General features: G+C 40.2%; 1 protein-coding gene across 1 annotated transcript in view; it reads right to left on the bottom strand.

Moving 5' to 3' along the window:
* The window catches only part of LOC113888455 (multidrug resistance-associated protein 4-like), a 161846-nt gene that overhangs the window by 3661 nt on the left and 137503 nt on the right, over positions 1-20682 (bottom strand). Inside the window, 4 exon segments of the mRNA XM_027535578.1 lie at positions 1048-1182; positions 16386-16447; positions 16450-16490; positions 16904-17076. Of these exon segments, the coding sequence (XP_027391379.1) occupies positions 1048-1182; positions 16386-16447; positions 16450-16490; positions 16904-17076 (411 nt within the window).

Below are 20682 nucleotides of genomic sequence, written 5' to 3'. Positions count from 1 at the left end.
CAAGTGAAAATCTTGGAAATGCAGAAAAATATGAAGAAGGTAAAATGCATCCATAATTTAATACCTAGAGATAAATTTTCAGTGGGGAAGCCTTACCACATCCAGCCTGAAGCCTCATCCCACCCCAAAACCATGCATCTCAAACAGCAAGAACACCATATCTTCCCTCCCTCCATCTTCCCATCAATGTCAACCCCACCTTGCTCCAGAATGAATTACAGGCGGCTTCATGACAATGGCTAAGTCCCTTAAACTAGACCTCAGTTGTCACATCTGTCCAAGATACTACCACCTCACATTTGTTAGAAAGACACCACATGACTGAATGTCACTCATTGAGGGCCTTCCTCACACCATGTACAGTGCTTAGTGCTCTCCCCCACCTCATCTTCGAGCACCATCCAGAGTAGTGTTAAGGTATTATGAATTCCTGATTTATCCTGGTGGCAATATACCTTCTTCTGGAAGTTAGAGGGAGCATGGGCAGGGAGGGGGTAATTGAATAAAATTCTAAATGACAAAGAATTAGGGATTAAGGGACAATAGCATGTAGGAGTTTTCTTTACAGGTTAGAACAGAAGCAACTTATACCTTTTCCTGGTAAATCTTCCTAGCCTCAAAATATTCCAGAATTTTTTCCCATAAACTCTCAAATTTCATGGATGTTTCTGGGACAGCACTTGCATCACAAATGTGCTGAGGACCAATCAGAATGAAACATAAAGGGTCTGAAAAATGAGAGTGTTACTCTGTGCTCTAAGGGAATCTGAACCTAGGGTCCAAGTGTGTGGTGAGTCCTATCCGAAATCTGTCTGTTAGGCACAGGTGCGCATGCACAGAAGCGCACACTCATCCTACACCCCACCCCCACCACTGCTGCAGATTCTCAGCAGACCTGCTTTCAACTGCCACATGTTGTTAAGACCCAGTCATGAAGCTTAGTCTCTGGAGGTTTAGAATTGAAAAGGGCACAGAGATCCCGAGTGGATATTCTGAAGACTGAACCTGGAGAAAAACTGTAATTATAACACCCTGCCGCGGGCTCACCTGTTTTGCCCTTTCAGTGAGGGCAGAGGCCTCTGCCTTGCCCAGTTTTTGCACCATCTTGTAAAACAGGCTATCTGTATTTTTCAGCAAATCATATGGCCGGTTATATTGTTTCAGTCTCCCTGAATCCAAAACCTGTTAATCAGCAGAAAGAAACCAATTAGCACCAGTGTTTCACAGTAACATATTATGTATGTGTGCGTGTGTGTGTGTGTGTTAAGTCACTTCAGTTGTGTCAGACTCTTTGCAACTCTATAGACTGTAGCCGGTCAGGTTCCTCTGTCAGTGGGATTCTCCAAGCAAGAATACTGAGCAGATTGCCATTTCCACCTCCAAGGGATCTTTCCGACCCAGGGATTAAACCCATGTTTCTTATGAGTCTCCTGCATAACAGGTGGGTTCTTTACCATGAGCGCCAAATGTTTCACAGTAATATTAAACTTGGACAATATTTCAGAAACAGGCAGGAAAGGGAGAATAGGGAGAATCTATTTGGGGGGTAGGTCTGGCTGGTGTCTAAATGGTTTGATTCCCCTGTTTTACTAGGCAAACAAAGGCCTAACCTGATCTTTTATTTTTATAAGGTTATAGGAAAGGAAGAAAATGGAAGTTTTACAATATGATTACTGATACTCAGCAGTATGTAGCATCTTATATTCTGCCCAGGGCATTTGGGGTTTTTATCATTAGTTAGTGCTTTTAGCTCTCAGACTCTGAACTTTGAGGGATATTTATACAGATACACAGAGTTGGCAAATATCTTGATTCAAGAAAATCAAAGTCAATTATTCTAAAAAGCAGGTGATGTCAGACAAACCAGATGGCAGGGGCCTGACAGCAAATTGTCAAGTTGGTTTGACAGAATCTGAGCAGTATTTGGAAAAGAAGAAGATGCTTCTGGAATTTCTTTATGGTTCTTGATTACTGTCAGCTGCTAAGAGGGGGCAAAATCCTTTATCTGAGAGGTTAAGATGTTTCTTGAAGTTGGCTGTGGTTGTATTTTATTATTCTGAGAGTATAAGACTGGCAAAAGGAGCTGCTACATAGCAGCTTTAGTAGAATTGCTCTGCAAAAAAAAAAAAAAAATCTCTAGAAATCCAATTTTCTCCTTGGATAAGATCAAAGAAGCAATTAAGTAATTGAGCTTGTAATTCTAGTGATCATGGACCACACAGCACATGCAGGCAGCCCAATCTGAACTGTCTAGGACCTGAGCCTGTTTTCACAAATTATCTTTCACTGCTCCTTTTTCTTTCTTTCTAAATGCCTTCCTTCCACCCCTTTTATTGCTCATTAATAGGTCTGCAGGTTTCCCAGGTACTCAGATAGTAAGAATCCACCAGAAATGCAGGAGACCCTGATTCAATTCCTGGGTGGGGAAGTTCCTGAGGAGAAGGGATAGGCTACCCACTCCAGTGTTCTTGGGCTTCCCTGGTGGCTCAGACAGTAAAGAATCCACCTGCAATGCAGGAGACCTGGGTTCGATCCCTGGGTTGGCAGGACCCGTGGAGGAGGGCATGGCAACCCACTCCAGTATTCTTGCCTGGAGAATCCTATGGACAGAGGAGCCTGGCTGGCTACAGGCCATGGGGTCACAGAGAGTGACCCCATGACCCCGTGACACAGACAAGACTGAGTGACTAAGCACAATACGTTTGCTAATTGGAAATTGAAAGAAGGAGGAAGGGGCTCAACTCTCCATTTCAAATAATTAGTGACTTTAGTTAATGATTTTTTGGGGGAGGGGAGGGAGTGTCTGAAACAATTTGCTCAAATGATATAATTATAAAAACTGTTCTGATATTAAGTAGTACTTCTTCAATTCAAGTACCTAAGTAAATGTATCTTAAGAGAGTATGCTGAAACTCTAAACAAGACACAGGTTGTTTTTCCACATCTAGGTATTACAGTTAATTCCATTCTTTGTATTTAATTAGAAATATTTATTAAGTCTCATAAAGTCCATTTTCCTGTTAATCTTTTGTTCACTCCTGTGGATCATTGCTAAGGGCTGCTGCTGCTGCTGCTAAGTTGCTTCAGTCGTGTCCAACTCTGTGCGACCCCATAGACGGCAGCCCACCAGGCTCCTCTGTCCCTGGGATTCTCCAGGCAAGAACACTGGAGTGGGTTGCCATTTCCTTCTCCAATGCATGAAAGTGAAAAGGGAAAGTGAAGTTGCTCAGTCGTGCCCAACTCTTAGTGACCCATGGACTGGAGCCTACTAGGCTCCTCCGTCCATGGGATTTTCCAGGCAAGAGTACTGGAGTGGGCTGCCATTGCCTTCTCTGTTGCTAAGGGCAGCTCTCTCAAAAGAGCCCAAGAATAATAGAATCTGTCACATCCACATAATAATTTATATCTTCTGTAACTTGGCCAATTCAGATGCTCTGAATGTACAATTTTACTTAAGTATAACATGACAGAACATAACTACTCATTCTGATGTCAAGAAAGAAAAAGTACAATTTTAAAACACAGGTCTCCAAATGCCTATGGCCAATTAATCTATGAAAGAGTAGTCAAGAGTATACAATGGAAAAGACAGTCTCATTGGCAAATAGTACTGGGAAAGCAGGACACCTACATGGAAATACATGAAATTAGAACACACTATTTTTTTTTTTTTTGGTATATGTACAGCCATACAAAATAATCCATATACAAAATAAACTCGAAATGGTTTAAAGACCTAATATAAGACTGGATATTATAAAAGTAGAGGAAAACACAGGCAGAATTCTTTGACATGAATCACAACAATGTTTTCTCAGATCAGTCTCCCAAAGCAAAAGAAAAAAGCAAAAGTAAACAATTGGGACCTAATCAAACTTAAAAGCTTTTGAACAGCAAAGAATACCACTAACAAAATGAAAAGACAACCCCAAATGAATGGGATGAAACCAAATGTGACCGACAGGGGGTTAATATCTAAAATAGACAAACAACTCATATAAGTCAATATCAAAAAACCAATCAAAAAATGGACACAAGACCTAAATTTATCCAAAGAAGACATACAGAAAACCAACAAGCACATGAAAAGATGCTCCACATCACTATTAATCAGAGAAATGTTAATCAAAATCACAATTTGGTATCACTTACATGCATCAGAATGGCCACCATTAAAGAGTCTACAAATAACAAATGCTGGAGAGGGTGTGGACAAAAGGATACACCTCCTACACTGTTGGTGGGAATATAACTCGGTGCAGCCACGATGGGAAACAGTATGGAAATTTCTGAAAAAAAAACTGAAAATAGAGCTACCATATGATCTAACAATCTCAGTACTGGATATGTATCTATAAATGGCAAAAAGCCTAATTCAAAAAGATACATATAACAACGTTCATAGCAGCAGTACTTAAAATAGCCAAAATATGGAAACAAGCTAAGTGCCAATCAACACATGACTGGTTTAAGAAAATGTGATACCACACACACACACACACTTATGCACAATGGAATATTACTCAGACTATAGGAAATGATGAAATATTGTCATCCGCACCAACGTGGATGAACCTAGAGAATCACACCAAGTGAAGTAAATCAGACAAAGACAAATATAATATCATTTGTATGTGGAACCTAAACACCAATACAAACAAACCTACATATAAAACAGAAATAGATTCACAGACACAGAAAAGAAACTCAGTAACCAAAGAGGAAAGGAGAGGGCATACAAATTAAGACTATAGGATCAACAGATGCAAACTACCATAAATGAAACAGATAAGAAAAATCACTTCAGTTGCTCAGTCGTGTCCAACTCTTTGCGACCCATGAACCACAGCACACCAAGCCTCCTTGTCCATCGCCAACTCCTGGAGATTACTCAAACTCATGTCCATTGAATCAGTGATGCCATCCAACCACCTCATCCTCTGCCATGCACTTCTTCTCTTGGCCTCAATCTTTCCCAGCATCAGGGTCTTTTCAAATGAATCAGCTCTTCACATCAGCTGGCTGTAGTATTGGAGTTTCAGCTTCAACATCAGTCCTTCCAACGAACACGCAGGACTGATCTCCTTTAGGATGGACTGGTTGGATGTCCTTGCTGTCCAAGGGACTCTCAAGAGTCTTCTCCAAAACCACAGTTCAAAAGCATCAATTCTTTGGCACTCAGCTTTCCTTATAGTCCAATTCTCACATCCATACATGACTACTGGAAAAACCATAGCTCTGACTAGACAGACCTTTGTTGTCAAAACAATGTCTCTGCTTTTCAATATGCTGTCTAGGTTGGTGATAACTTTCCTTCCAAGGAGTAAGCATCTTTTAATTTAATGGCTGCAATCACCATCTGCAGTGATTTTGGAGCCCAGAAAAATAAAGTCAGCCACTGTTTCCACTTTTTCCCTATCTATTTGTCATGAAGTGATGGGACTGGATGCCATTATCTTAGTTTTCTGAATGTTGAGCTTTAAGGCAACTTTTTCACTCTCCTCTTTCATCAACAGGCTCTTTAGTTCTTCTTCACTTTCTGCCATAAGAGTGGTGTCATCTAAATATCTGAGGTTATTGATATTTCTCCCAGGAACCTTGATTCCAGCTTGTGCTTCATCCAGCCCAGTGTTTCTCATGATGTACTCTGCAATCACTGCAGATGGTGACTGCAGCCATGAAATTAAAAGATGCTTACTCCTTGGAAGGAAATTTATGTCCAACCTAGATAGCATATTCAAAAGCAGAGACATTACTTTGCCAACAAAGGTCCATCTAGTCAAGGCTGTGGTTTTTCCTGTGGTCATGTATGGATTTGAGAGTTGGACTGTGAAGAAGGCTGAGTGCCGAAGAACTGATGCTTTTGAACTGTGGTGTTGGAGAAGACTCTTGAGAGTCCCTTGGACTGCAAGGAGATCCAACCAGTCCATTCTGAAGGAGATCAGCCCTGGGATTTCTTTGGAAAGAATGATGCTAAAGCTGAAACTCCAGTACTTTGGGCACCTCATGTGAAGAGTTGACTCATTGGAAAAGACTCTGATGCTGGGAGGGATTGGGGGCAGGAGGAGAAGGGGATGACAGAGGATGAGATGGCTGGATGGCATCACTGACTTGATGGACGTGACTCTGAGTGAACTCCAGGAGTTGATGATGGACAGGGAGGGCTGGCGTACTGTGATTCATGGGGTAGCAAAGAGTTGGCCATGACTGAGTGACTGAACTGAACTGAACTCTGCATTTAAGTTAAATAAGCAAGGTGACAATATACAGTCCCGACATACTCCTTTTCCTATTTGGAACCAGTCTGTTGTTCCATGTCCAGTTCTAACTGTTGCTTCCTGAACTGCATACAGGTTACTCAAGAGGCAGGTCAGGTGGTCTGGTATGCCCATCTCTTTCAGAATTTCCAACAGTCTATTGTGATCCACACAGTCAAAGGCTTTGGCATAGTCAATAAAGCAGAAATAGATGTTTTTCTGGAACTCTCTTGCTTTTTCCATGATCCAGCAGATGTTGGCAATTTGATCTCTGGTTCCTCTGCTTTTTCTAAAACCAGCTTGAACATCTGGAAGTTCACGGTTCACGTATTGCTGAAGCCTGGCTTGGAGAATTTTAAGCATTACTTCACTAGTGTGTGAGATGAGTTCAATTGTGCAGTAGTTTGAGCAATCTTTGGCATTGCCTTTCTTTGGGATTGGAATGAAAACTGATTTTTTCTAGTCCTGTGGCCACTGCTGAGTTTTCCAAACTTGATGGCATATTGAGTGCAGCACTGTCACAGCATCATCTTTCAGGATTTAGAATAGCTCAACTGGAATTCCATCACCTCCACTAGCTTTGTTCATAGTGATGCTTCCTAAGGCCAATTTGACTTCACGTTCCAGGATTTCTGGCTCTAGGTGAGTAATCACACCACTGTGATTATCTGGGTCATGAAGCTCTTTTTTGTACAGTTCTCCTGTGTATTCTTGCCACCTCTTCTTAATATCTTCTGCTTCTGTTAGGTCCATATCATTTCTGTCCTTTATCGAGCCCATCTTTGCATGAAATGTTCTCATGGTATCTCTCATTTTCTTGAAGAGATCTCTAGTCTTTCCCATTCTATTGCTTTCCTCTATTTTTTTGCATTCATTACTGAGGAAGGCTTTCTTATCTCTCCTTGCTCTTCTTTGGAACTCTGCATTAAAATAGGTATATCTTTCCTTTTCTCCTTTGCTTTTCACAGATATTTGTAAGGCTTCTTCAGACAGCCATTTTGCTTTTTTGCATTTCTTTTTCTTGGAAATGGTCTTGATTCCTGATTCCTGTACAATGTCAGTCCTGTGGACACTGCTTAGTATAACACAGGTAACTATATCCAATATCCTATAATTATCTATAATGGAAAATATTCTGAAAAAATATACACATATTTTGGTGAATCACTTTGCTATACATCTGAAACTAACAAAATATTGTAAATCAACTATATTTCATGCTTACAAACATAAGTAACACATAGCCAAAACACATTTGAGGAACACTTAAGTAAATTTTCATTAATTTCTGAATTGATTCTGCAAACATTTATTGCAAATTTAAGTGCAATGATGGCACTTTGCTAGATGCTGTGGAAGACGAATCACACATAAGCCACAGACCCTGGCTCTATGGAGCCTGTCCTGAGAGGAGAGAGAGAGAAGAAAATTTCAAGTGTCTATCATGCAGGAAAAAAAGCACAAGAAGGGTTTAGTAACAGAAGAGATGACTTCTGGTTAGAGGTTCTGAGAATGAGCTTCAAGGAGGAGAGAGGGCAATGAACTAGACCTTGAAGAAAGGACAGGCATGAACATGCAGAAACGGGTGGGTGGGTGTACAGTGGTCTTTCCAGACACATAGACTATCATGGGCCAAGTGGACTGGAGGTGAGCCTGGCAGCTCCTTAAGGTCAGGGTTATGCAGTTTTCCTTATTCGCTGTTGCATCTCAGGGCCCTGGCATTGTACATGATAAGCAACAGGCACACAGTACATGCCGGTTAAAAGTTCAATACAAACGAAACTAAATTCAGGGCGTGACTGGGTGAGCACCCAATAGTGTGGTTTGTCAAGACTACAGGATGAGATCAAGGGGAGGATGAGTCCAGCTGGCATGGGTACAGCTAAGGCAGTGGATAAAGGGATGATAGGATGAGGGATGTGGACCTGGAGGACCACATGCCTCAGGTTGATGACTGTGGACAAGAGGAGGAGTGAGAGGGGAAATGAAGGAGGGACAAACCAGGGCTGAGGATAGAGGCTTCAAACTCATTTATGTAAAATATTGCAAAAGATAAAGAAGAAAAGAGATAGTCAGAGAGGAGGGGGAGTTGAGAGGAGCAGGAGTGCAGTGCAGCCACTGATATTCCAGGGAGCTGTCCTACACATAAAGATTAAAGGGAACCACTGCAAGGTAATATCATTTGTTCTCATTGGCAGGATGCCGTCAGTGATAATGGAGTGGCTGCAAGGAAAAGTGGGGGCAGGAGAGGCTGGAAGAAAAGCCTAGTAAGAAAAGATGCCAAGAAGAGTTTTCAATATGGTGACAAACATTAAAGGGAGATCCCATTAGGGAGAAATAGAGTGGGGAGGTAACAATCTGAGTATTAGACTTCTGATTTTGGCTGCCAGGTGACACAGGGACAGTTGTCCAATTGTCCAACCTTGGAAGTTGGGTCCCTAATGAAAAGGGTTCTTGTGATTTTCTCAGGGACTGGACACTCAAAATTTTTTCTTAGGTCCTAAAATAATAAATCATTCTTCTTACCTATGGAATGATGAATACTGGGTCATGGTCACCTCCATCATTGCTCTCCCATATCTGCTGCTTTTCTATGTAAGCACCTCCTTCATAAAGTATTTCTTTTCCCTTATTGTGCTCTCTGGTGGTGGTTTAGTTGTTTAAGTTGTGTCCGGCTCTTGTGACCCCATGGACTGTAGCATGCCAGGCTCCTCTTTCCATGGGATTTTCCAGGCAAGAATACTGGAATGGATTGACATTTCCTTCTCCAGGGGATCTTCCCGATCCAGGAACTGAACCTGGTTCTCCTTCATTGCAGGCAGATTCTTTACTGACTGAGCTATGAGGGAAGCCCTATTGTGCTCTCTACTTCCATATTAGTTATCTTTCTTCTAAAAACTTGAATGAGAGCTCTTGGCATGTTTTTGAAGGAGATTTCACTTCTGAAATGTTCTAACTGTATCCATGTAGGCTTATGAAAGAAAAATTCCATGAAGGTAAAAAACAGAATTTAAGTAAAACTCTAGCTAGGTTTGAGTTGTTTCTGTGTTTTTCAGGTGGGTATATTAAATTAGTTTCTGGATTTGATTTCTCTGGGAAAAGTACTTAGCAGAGATTTGAGCTGAGGAAAAGAAGTAAAGAATATGCATAAGATTGTTTACAAATAGAAGAGGTGGAATTCGAGATTCCTATTCCTGGTTTTGGTCCTTCATCATTCATTTCCAAAGAATAATTACACAGTGAAAATGTAAAACAGAGACAACAACACTGTTACAGCAAGTGCAGATTTTCATCTGCCTCCTTTGCTCATTCTTCTAGGGAGAATACAGGTGATATGAAGACTGGAGTGTGCAGAGATGGGAGGGGACAACTGAGCTCTTGGCTGAAGAGAAAACAGGTCCCAAGCACCCAGTGAATCCTAAAAACGACAGGAAGAAACCACCTTTTAAGGCAGAGACAGTGGTGGGTATTAGGAGAAAGAGGATTTCTAATTTATCTGTCTTGCTTCACTGATTTGGAGGCAATAAAGAAGATTAAATTAGCTGTCCTTATAATTCCATAATGTTTAATAAAATTAAAATTGAGAGAACATCTTTATAAAATAGACTTCTGAAACATTATTGGTACTTAATGAACCAAATCTGGATAAACCCCTTTGAAGAGTCAACACAAAAACGAAGTTATTAACTGAGTCAGTTGTTTCCTAACAAGTCTTTTGCTTAGTTTACTTAGAGTAAACAAAACCATTTCAAACAGTTGAGATAAGATAAGCGAAAAGCAAAGGAGAAAAGGAAAGATATAACCATCTGAATGCAGAGTTCCAAAAAAATAGCTAGGGGAGATAAGAAAGCCTTCCTTAGTGATCAATACAAAGAAATAGAGGAAGACAATAGAATAGGAAAGACTACAGATCTCTTCAAGAAAATTAGAGATAACAAGGAAACATGTCATGAAAAGATGGGCACAATAAAGGACAGAAATGGTATGGACCTAACAGAAGCAGAAGATATTAAGAAGAGGTGGCAAGATTACACAGAAGAACTATATAAAAAAGTTCTTAATGACCCAGATAAACATGATGGTGTGATCTCTCACCTAGAGCCAGAAATCCTGAAGTGCAAAGTCAAGTTGGCCTTAAGAAGCATCACTACAAACAAAGCTTGTGGAGGTGGTGGAATTCTAGCTGAGCTATTTCAAATACTAAAAGATGATGCAGTGAAAGTGCTGCACTCAATATGCCAGCTAATTTGGAAAACTCAGCAGTAGCCACAGGACTGGAAGAGGTCGGTTTACATTCCAATGCCAAAGAATGTTCAAACTATCGCACAATGTACACATTTCACATGCTAGCAAAGTAATACTCAAAATCGATCAAGCTAAGCTTCAACAGGATGTGAACCAAGAACTTCCGGATATACAAGCTGGATTTAGAAAAGGCAGAGGAACCAGAGATCAAATTGCCAACATCCGTTGGACCACAGAAAAAGCAAGAGAATTCCAGAAAAATATCACCTTCTGCTTCATTGACTATGCTAAAGCCTTTGACTGTGTGGATCACAACAAATTGTGGAAAATTCTTCAAGAGATGGAAATACCAGACCACCTTACCTGCCTCCTGAGAAATCTTTATGCAGGACAAGAAGCAATGGTTAGAACTGGATATGAAATAACAGACTGGTTCAAAATTGGGAAAGGTGTACTTCAAGGCTGTATATTGTCACCTTGCTTATTTAACTTCTATGTCAAGTACATCATGTGAAATGCTGGGCTGGATGAAGCACAAGCTGGAATCAAGATTGCTGGGAGAAATATCAAAAACTTCAGATATTCAGATAACACCACCCTTATGGCAGAAAACAAAGAGGAACTAAAGAGCCTCTTGATGAAGGCAAAAGAGGAGAGTGAAAAGCTGGCTTAAAACTCAACATTCAGAAAACTAAGATCATGGCATCCAGTCCCATCACTTCATGGCAAATAGATTGGGAAACAGTGGAAACAGTGACAGATTTTATCTTCTTGGGCTCCAAAATCACTGCAGAGAGTGATTGCAGCCTTAAAATTAAAAGATACTTACTCTTTGGAAAAAAAAGCTGTGACAAATCTAGACAGTGTATTAAAAAGCAGAAACATTGCTTTGCTGATGAAGATCTGTATAGTCAAAGGTATGGTTTTTCCAGTAGTCATGAATGGATGTGAGAGTTGGACTATAAAGAAAGTTGAGTGCTGAAAAACTGATGCTTTGGAACTGCAGTGTTAGAGAAGACTCTTAAAAGTCCCTTGGACTGCAAGGAGATCAAACCAGTCAATTCTAAAGAAAATCAACCTTGAATATTCATTGGAAAGACTGATGCTGAAGCTCCAATACTTTGGCCACCTGATGTGAAGATCTGATTCATTAGAAATGGCCCTGATGCTGGGAAAGATTGAGGGAAAGAGGAACAGGGGATGACACAGTATGAGATGGTTAGGTGACATCACTGACTCAATGGACATGAGTTTGAGCAAACCCTAGGAGATGGTGAAGGACAGGGAAGCCTAGTGTGCTGCAGTACATTGGGTCATCAGGAGTTGGAAACAGCTGTGCAACTGAACAACAAAACAAAACCATACCCTTCTGTCTTTGTGCAAATATATTCACCAGTGCAACAAAATGTACTTTTTACGAGAAATATCAGCCCACTCCAGTATTCTTGCCTGGAGAATCCCAATGGTCAGACAAGACTGGCAGGCTATTGTCCATGGCGTGGCACAAAAGTCAGACACAACTTATCAACTAAACAACAACACCTTCAGCACCTAGAACCACAGGACTTCATGTGGCAACCCTGTTGGTTATGCCCTTCATCAGTATCTGTCATTTCTCCAGCCCCTCCCTCAGGCTGACTGCCTGTCCTCTGGAGCGTCACATTTTGCAGCAGGTTGACTCATTTCATGTCCACATTAAAGCTTTCAGAACAGACAGTCACCTGTTTTCCAGAAAGGAAAGAGGTACAGGGATCCCTTGGAGATATTGAGGGTTCAGTTCCAGAACACCAGAGTATAGTAAATATCACAATAAAGTCAGCTATACAAAATTTCTGGCTTCCCAGGCTGTATAAAAGTTATGTTTAGACTACACTGTAGCCTAGCAAGTGTGCAGTAGCATTATGCCTGAGAAAACAATGCACAGACCTTAATTTAAAAAATAATTTATTGCTCATGGGTGTACCGATGGGTGATTCCTGTTGATGTTTGACAGAAAACAACAAAATTCTGTAAAGCAATTATCCTTCGATTAAAAAATAAATTAAGCAAAATAATAATAATAAATTATTGCTAAAAAACACTAAACATCATTGGAAACTTCAGCAAGTAATAACGAAAATCACCGATCACAGATCACCATAACAAATGTAATGATAGTGAAAAAGTTTGACATATTGTGAGAATTACCAAAAGGTGACACAGACATGGAGTGAGCAAATGCTGTTGGAAAAATGGTACCTGTAGATTTTCTCGACTTGCTTCATGAACTTTTTATTAAAAACAAAACAAAACAAAAACACTATCCGGGAAATGCAATAAAAAAGGTATGCCTGTATTTCTAAAGAAAGCAATTAAAAAAAAACTGATTCAAAAATCAAAGGTTAGAAAAAGAACATTATTTGTTATTTGTGATGATTTGCTGAATTACAAACCAACTGGTAGTCAGAAGCTCTAGAACAAAACATAAGGTTTACACCTGGGGTGGATGGAGCACAGAGGACAATCCCCAACTCTGAAGCTGGGGGATGCAAGTCCCTTAGTCCCCTAAGGTCTAACCCTGCCATTCCTACCAGAGGAATCAGCAATCACAACCAGCTCGAACCAAGATATAAACAAGTGGCCGAGTTTACATCTCCTGGTGGGACTTCCCTGTGATTTCACTGATGACCTCAACCAGGCAGCCCTAAACTGAAGGTCTCCCCACACAGGAGTGGGAAGGGTTCCTCCACAGTGAAGGACAAGGTCATCATGGAAAACAAGTCCAGTCATTGCAAAGGTGACAGACTTCAGAGAAAACCCTTCCATTTCCCTTCTCCCTCCATCTTCCCCAATCACCCAGATGCTCAGTCTCCACACCCAGAGACCAGCATTGACTCCTCTCTCCCCCCTCAGATCCCACGTTGAATCCATCGTTTGGCTCAACTTCCTCAATTCCCCCAAATCCAACCATCTCACCATTTCCACTGCGCATCTTAGTCTCAGCTAAGGAAGTCACAACTGTGAGAGAGAGGGAACACTTCATTTGGAGAACTGAAGACCATCAATGTGGTTTTAGCTGTGAATGGAGGGAGAAGAGTGGGGAAAAAACTAGAAAGGTGGGGAGGGACCAGAGTGTAAACTGCTTTGTTAAACCACATTAAAGATTTGTTCAAAGACACTGACCAGTTGAGAAAAACTTGAGATTAAAGAAATTTACCAGGAGATAGGCCTCCCTGGTGGCTCAGATGGTAAAGAATTTTCCTGCAATGCGAGAGACCCAGATTCAGTCTGCAGGTTGGGAAGATCCTGTGGAGAAGGGAATGGCAACCCACTCCAGTATTCTTGCCTGGACAATCCCATGGACAGAGGAGCCTGGCGGGCTACAGTTCATGGGGTTGCAAAGGGTCAGACATGACTGAGCAAGTAACACACACAAGTAAGTAAGGCATTAAAAAAGTTGAACATATTTTGATAACAGCAACAAAGCTGATTGGTTCAAGGGATACAGATGTTCACATCTGTGGATCAGGTGCTGAGGGATAAGACTTAGAAATGACCAGAGGACATGCTCTCCAAATTCTGTCCTTCCTCGCTGTTTCCCTAACCAATTACACATTTCAAGGTGACAATATTTGTAAGAATTAAATAATAAAAACAATCTTGTGTGATTAATGCTGGAATACCAAAACCCAAAATAAAGCTGTAGGGAACATTTAGAAAAAAAGAATTTATTTGGACAGACTCCTGAGCTGGAAATCAAGCCATCTTTCTGTTGCTGCCTCTAAAGACTGATAAAGGGTTTGAAACAGGTAAATTTTATAGCATTATGTATTTGTTATGGAAGAATGATGCTTTGGGGGACAGTCTTCAAAATATACAGTGCTAAGAGGTAAGAACAACAAAGCAACTAGGAAAAAGTAGAAATGAAAGGCTACTTTTCCAATTAGCATTCAAGAACACAAAGTGAGGGTCCAGGAATACCTGGTGCTAAAAAACATTTCTGGAATTTGAGCTACTCTCCTGTAGTCCCTCATGAAAGTTTTCAGGTGAAGTCGGCTTCCTACTGAGTTGCTCTAGTCCAGACAACTGGCTATACTGCTGGAGCCTAGAGCGTCCCTTTGGTTGGGGATGCCCACTCCTCCCATTAGACTCCTTAGAGCTCACATCTCTTTATGTCCATCTTGGTGAGTGAGGCTACAGGCACTGCTTCAATGCTGACAGCCTGATATATACTCACTGTTCCCACTGATGATCCATCTGACAATGCATGTGAAGTGTGGGGAAGGGAGTGATATTTTAGAAACTGTCCAAGAAATCAAAAGAGACAGTTCCATTATCATAAGGTATAAGGAAGTTTGGATGTTACTGTTATTATTGATTATTACCCTATTTTGTGTGGACCATCAAAATACCTAAATATATCTTGCATTCTTTTGGGACTGACTTCCCTTGTGGCTCAGACAGTAAAGAATCTGTCTGCAATGCAGAAGACCTGGGTTCAATCCTTGAGTCGGGAAGATTCCCTACAGAAGGGAATGGCTACCCCACTCCAGTATTCTTGCTTGGAGAATCCCATGGACAGAGGAGGCTGGCAGGCTACAGTCCATGGAGTCGCAAAGAGTTGGACATGACTGAGTGACAAACACATTCTTTTGAGATTATATGCAGCCAAAGGTTTTCCTTTGAGCCATGCTTTCTATATCATTTTATAAAGCCACACTAACAGTTACTGAAACTCAGCGAGAAGCAGAGAGAAACAACAAAGAAAGAATATGAAAAGAGATAAGGAATAGAGGGAGGAAGGAAAAGATGATAAGGAAAGAAATATTAAATTACTGAGAGGAAAGAGCCAATCAAATCTGGAGGGAAGATACTAGACAGATATCCAGAGACCAAAGCTTAGAGCCTACCCCATGTGCAGTGCCTCGATCTACTGTGTAAGAGACTTGTTCATTGTTTATCTACAGTCTTTCAGTCTTAATTTGCCTTCCTTTCTAAACTCTCACCTGCGATGCACAGGTTCAGTCTCTGCAAGTCAGATTTCAGAGACTCTTTGGCAAGCTGGCCTTTTTTAGGTTGTGCCAGTAAGCGGGCACTAGAGGGAGACTGAAAGTGGGACAGAGCTAATGTTCGATCTGATTTGGCTGTTCCTGCAGCGTCACCTCAGCAGTGAGACCTGCCTCCAGCTCCCAGCTTCCATTAGCACATGGAGAAATAGCCCCATCCTGATTTCTCAGCACATGACTAGCAACTGGGCAGTGATCTCTCCTTGGAGGTTTCAGCACCAACTCCAGGGCCTCTCTTCTGAGTTCTTAGGTCTGGAGATCCGTCCTAGGACATGATAGCTGCTTCCTAAAATCATTAGCCCAGTGTTTCCCTTCATTTTTCTAGCCTCCACTTCTTATGTAGCAAATTTCCTATATTAAATCCTTTCAGCGGAAAGTACTGTTTTTCTCACAAGGCCCTTTCTTCTCATGGACTCTCTTCTGACAGCAAGAGCTGAAAAATTCTGCAACCTTAGCCAACAACCTCCTGGCAATCTAAATGAGAGGTTAATTTTTTGATTAAGGAACTCAAAATATGCTGAAACAACTGTGACACAGTAAAAATGACTGTGTTCTAGCCTCTTGACATATGAAGCTGTAACTTGGGTTTGGAATCTTTTCATGGCTGGACAATCTTAAAAAATGACAATTCAAATATAAGAATATTTTATGAAAATATAAGATTATTGGATATATTATTTAATAGCACATTTTGAAAGTAAAGTTAAATACTTGAGTTATTTTCAGGAATGAGAGAAGAAAATTAAATTACTGGAGGTTTCTATCAAGTTTTTACAAGGAAGGATCAGTTGAAAAATTGAATATAAATGGAAACAACTGAAATGCTGAGGGTCCTTACCAATATCCATTCACAGTCAATAACAGCACTCAACCTGTGTGTGGTGGTTAGCACAGTGCACTGGCAAATTTCTCACAGATTTTTTTTTGTATTAACTCCTCAGTTCTGGAATCAGAGAAATTGATATACTTCAGTGAAGACAGGAAAGGCAGACTAAAGAGTTAAAAATTAAAAATCAATACTTTAACATATAATATTGCCCCTAAAAATCTAAGTATAAAAAGTCTTATTTAGACATTTACTATTTGTCATTAAATGATGGAAAATAGTCTTCCCTTGAAATTACTTGAAACCATCAGGAGCTGGATTTAGGAATCCAACTCTCTTAGGATGCCTCATAACAATATTAACAGCGTATAACGTGTCTTGGTTTCTTCCTTTATTTTCTCTGATTAATATTATTAAGAGATATCTACGGGACAAAGAGAGCGTAGAAACATTTCTCAGCATCACTAAATGTTTTCCATTGACCACATTTACAATTTGGATTCCAGGTTTCATGGACTTCGGCTCCATACCTTGGATCCACATTGGATGTGGCTTTGTCAAGAATCAATATCTGATTTTCCCTGAGAACAGCCCTGGCAAGGCACACTAGTTGTCTCTGTCCAACACTCAAGTTCAATCCTGATTCTGCTAATTCAGTATCCATTTTACCAGGAAGACCTTGGATGGTTTTTTTAAGTTGCACCTGTGGATACAGAAAGAACATTTTCCTAAACAAACTGCTGCTGAAGTAGACAAGCCTCTTAGACATTAGAGCTTTGAAGTGCTCCCAACTTCTTGGGTATCTTACATGTAAAGCCAGGTGATGGGGAGAGCTATTTCCAATTAGTGTTCACTGAGAAAGATGGTGGGTAGAGTCAAGTCAGGACAGAAAGATCTCAATTATCCCCTCATCCCTGCCACATGCCATCCACCAACAATCCCCACCTAGGAATTAGTCCAGAAAGTCTCAAAAATTGAATCTATTTCTCCCAATGTGGTTTAAACAGAAAATCTAAAAGGATCTTTATGGATGAATCAACTTTACCAAAGTACATTTTGCATAGAAGTTGGTACACTAAAAGGAAACTTAAAAAAAATTACAGAAAGTTTGGTTCTCTAAAGATATAATATTATTAACACTTTACAACTTTGTAACATTTAAAACAATGCAAATTTAAACAATGGAGAACTCCATCTAGTACATTAGTAATCCTGGAAGCTTTCCCAATCTTAGTCCTATAAATAGTGGACCAGTCAAGTGCATTTTCTTCGATATCATAGGTGTCCTGCAGTGAATGAAAACTCACAAGAAACAAGATACAATATTACATCTTATCTCCCCCACAGTATGGATATAGGTGATGTTTATGTTAATCTATCTTCATAAAATTATACTCCTAAAATTAAAAAAGCAAACCTTTAACCACCAAATATAATCCTGAAAATACACTTGATGGTACGGGTCAGTTCAATGAACTTTGGAGAAACTCTATGGAGCAAGAAGCAAACTCAGGCTGTACTTAAGTTAAAGAACAAAGAATAAATACACTTCAAATTAAGAAACCAACAGATTGATGACCAATAAGTTATTGAACACACTACAATGTCAGATAACAAAACACCCAGGATGAATGAGTAGCATTTTCGTGATATCCTAAATGCTGGAGCATTTCCATGAATGTGACCCTGAACTGTGCTCCTGATGGAGTCCAATCCCTAGAAAGCAAAATTCTGAGTTAGGATTAAATACGGTCCTGAATACGGAGAAGGCAATGGCAACCCACTCCAGTACTCTTGCCTGGAAAATCCCATGGATGGAGGGACCTGGTAGGCTGCAGTCCATGGGGTCACTAGGAGTCGGATACAACTGAGTGACTTCACTTTCACTTTTCACTTTCATGCATTGGAGAAGGAAATGGCAACCCACTCCAGTCTTCTTGCCTGGAGAATCCCAGGGACGGGGAGCCTGTTGGGCTGCCGTCTACGGGATCCCACAGAGTCGGATAGGACTGAAACGACTTAGCAGCATGGTCCTGATATTTATTTATTTATTTTTTTCCCCACATTCTGCTTTTATTTTATTTTACTTTTTTTTCTTTAATAGAAAATTATTTAATTAGTATACATGTGTTCCCCATCCTGAACCCTCCTCCCTCCTCCCCCCCCAAAACACCATCCCTCTGGGTCGTCCCAGTGCACCAGCCCCAAGCATCCAGCATCGTGCATCGAGCCTGGACTGGCATCTCGTTTCATACATGACGTTTCACATGTTTCAATGCCATTCTCCCAAATCTTCCCACCCTCTCCCTCTCCCACAGAGTCCATAAGACTGTTCCATACATCAGTGTCTCTTTTGCTGTCTCGTACACCGGGTTATCGTTACCATCTTTCTAAATTCCATATATATGCATTAGTATACTGTATTGGTGTTTTTCCTTCTGGCTTACTTCACTCTGTATAGTAGGCTCCAGTTTCATCCACCTCATTAGAACTGATTCAAATGTATTCTTTTTAATGGCTGAGTAATACTCCATTGTGTATATGTACCATGACTTTCTTATCCATTCATCTGCTGATGGACATCTAGTTGCTTCCATGTCCTGGCTATTATAAACAGTGCTGCAATGAACATTGGGGTACACGTGTCTCTTTCCCTTCTCGTTTCCTCAGTGTGTATGCCCAGCAGTGGGATTGCTGGATCATAAGGCAGTTCTATTTCCAGTTTTTTAAGGAATCTCCACACTGTTCTCCATAGTGGCTGTACTAGTTTGCATTCCCACCAACAGAGTAAGAGGGTTCCCTTTTCTCCACACCCTCTCCAGCATTTATTATTTGTAGACTTTTGGATCGCAGCCATTCTCACTGGTGTGAAATGGTACCTCATAGTGGTTTTGATTTGCATTTCTCTGATAATGAGTGATGTTGAGCATCTTTTCATGTGTTTGTTAGCCATCTGTATGTCTTCTTTGGAGAAATGTCTATTTAGATCTTTGGCCCATTTTTTGATTGGGTCATTTATTTTTCTGGAGTTGAGCTGTAGGAGTTGCTTGTATATTTTTGAGATTAGTTGTTTGTCGGTTGCTTCATTTGCTATTATTTTCTCCCATTCTGAAGGCTGTCTTTTCACCTTGCTAATAGTTTCCTTTGATGTGCAGAAGCTTTTAAGTTTAATTAGGTCCCATTTGTTTATTTTTACTTTTATTTCCAATATTCTGGGAGGTGGATCATAGAGGATCCTGCTGTGATGTATGTCAGAGAGTGTTTTGCCTATGTTCTCCTCTAGGAGTTTTATAGTTTCTGGTCTTACGTTGAGATCTTTAATCCATTTTGAGTTTATTTTTGTATATGGTGTTAGAAAGTGTTCTAGTTTCATTCTTTTACAAGTGGTTGACCAGATTTCCCAGCACCACTTGTTAAAGAGATTGTCTTTAATCCATTGTATATTCTTGCCTCCTTTGTCAAAGATAAGGTGTCCATATGTGCATGGATTTATCTCTGGGCTTTCTGTTTTGTTCCATTGATCTATATTTCTGTCTTTGTGCCAGTACCATACTGTCTTGATAACTGTGGCTTTGTAGTAGAGCCTGAAGTCAGGTAGGTTGATTCCTCCAGTTCCATTTTTCTTTCTCAAGATCGCTTTGGCTATTCGAGGTTTTTTGTTTTTCCATACAAATTGTGAAATTATTTGTTCTAGCTCTGTGAAGAATACTGTTGGTAGCTTGATAGGGATTGCATTGAATCTATAAATTGCTTTGGGTAGTATACTCATTTTCACTATATTGATTCTTCCAATCCATGAACATGGAATATTTCTCCATCTATTAGTGTCCTCTTTGATTTCTTTCACCAGTGTTTTATAGTTTTCTATATATAGGTCTTTAGTTTCTTTAGGTAGATATATTCCTAAGTATTTTATTCTTTTCGTTGCAATGGTGAATGGAATTGTTTCCTAAATTTCTCTTTCTGTTTTCTCATTATTAGTGTATAGGAATGCAAGGGATTTCTGTGTGTTGATTTTATATCCTGCAACTTTACTATAATCATTGATTAGTTCTAGTAATTTTCTGGTGGAGTCTTTAGGGTTTTCTATGTAGAGGATCATGTCATCTGCAAATAGTGAGAGTTTTACTTCTTCTTTTCCAATTTGGATTCCTTTTATTTCTTTTTCTGCTCTGATTGCTGTGGCCAAAACTTCCAAAACTATGTTGAATAGTAAAGGTGAAAGTGGGCACCCTTGTCTTGTTCCTGACTTTAGAGGAAATGCTTTCAATTTTTCACCATTGAGGATAATGTTTGCTGTGGGTTTGTC

This window comes from Bos indicus x Bos taurus, unplaced genomic scaffold (genome assembly GCF_003369695.1).
Source record: "Bos indicus x Bos taurus breed Angus x Brahman F1 hybrid unplaced genomic scaffold, Bos_hybrid_MaternalHap_v2.0 SuperScaffold_100147, whole genome shotgun sequence".
In the NCBI taxonomy this organism is placed as follows: domain Eukaryota; kingdom Metazoa; phylum Chordata; class Mammalia; order Artiodactyla; family Bovidae; genus Bos; species Bos indicus x Bos taurus.
The sequence above is the reverse complement of the archived record's forward strand: the minus strand, read 5'-3'. Positions and strand labels throughout refer to the sequence as shown.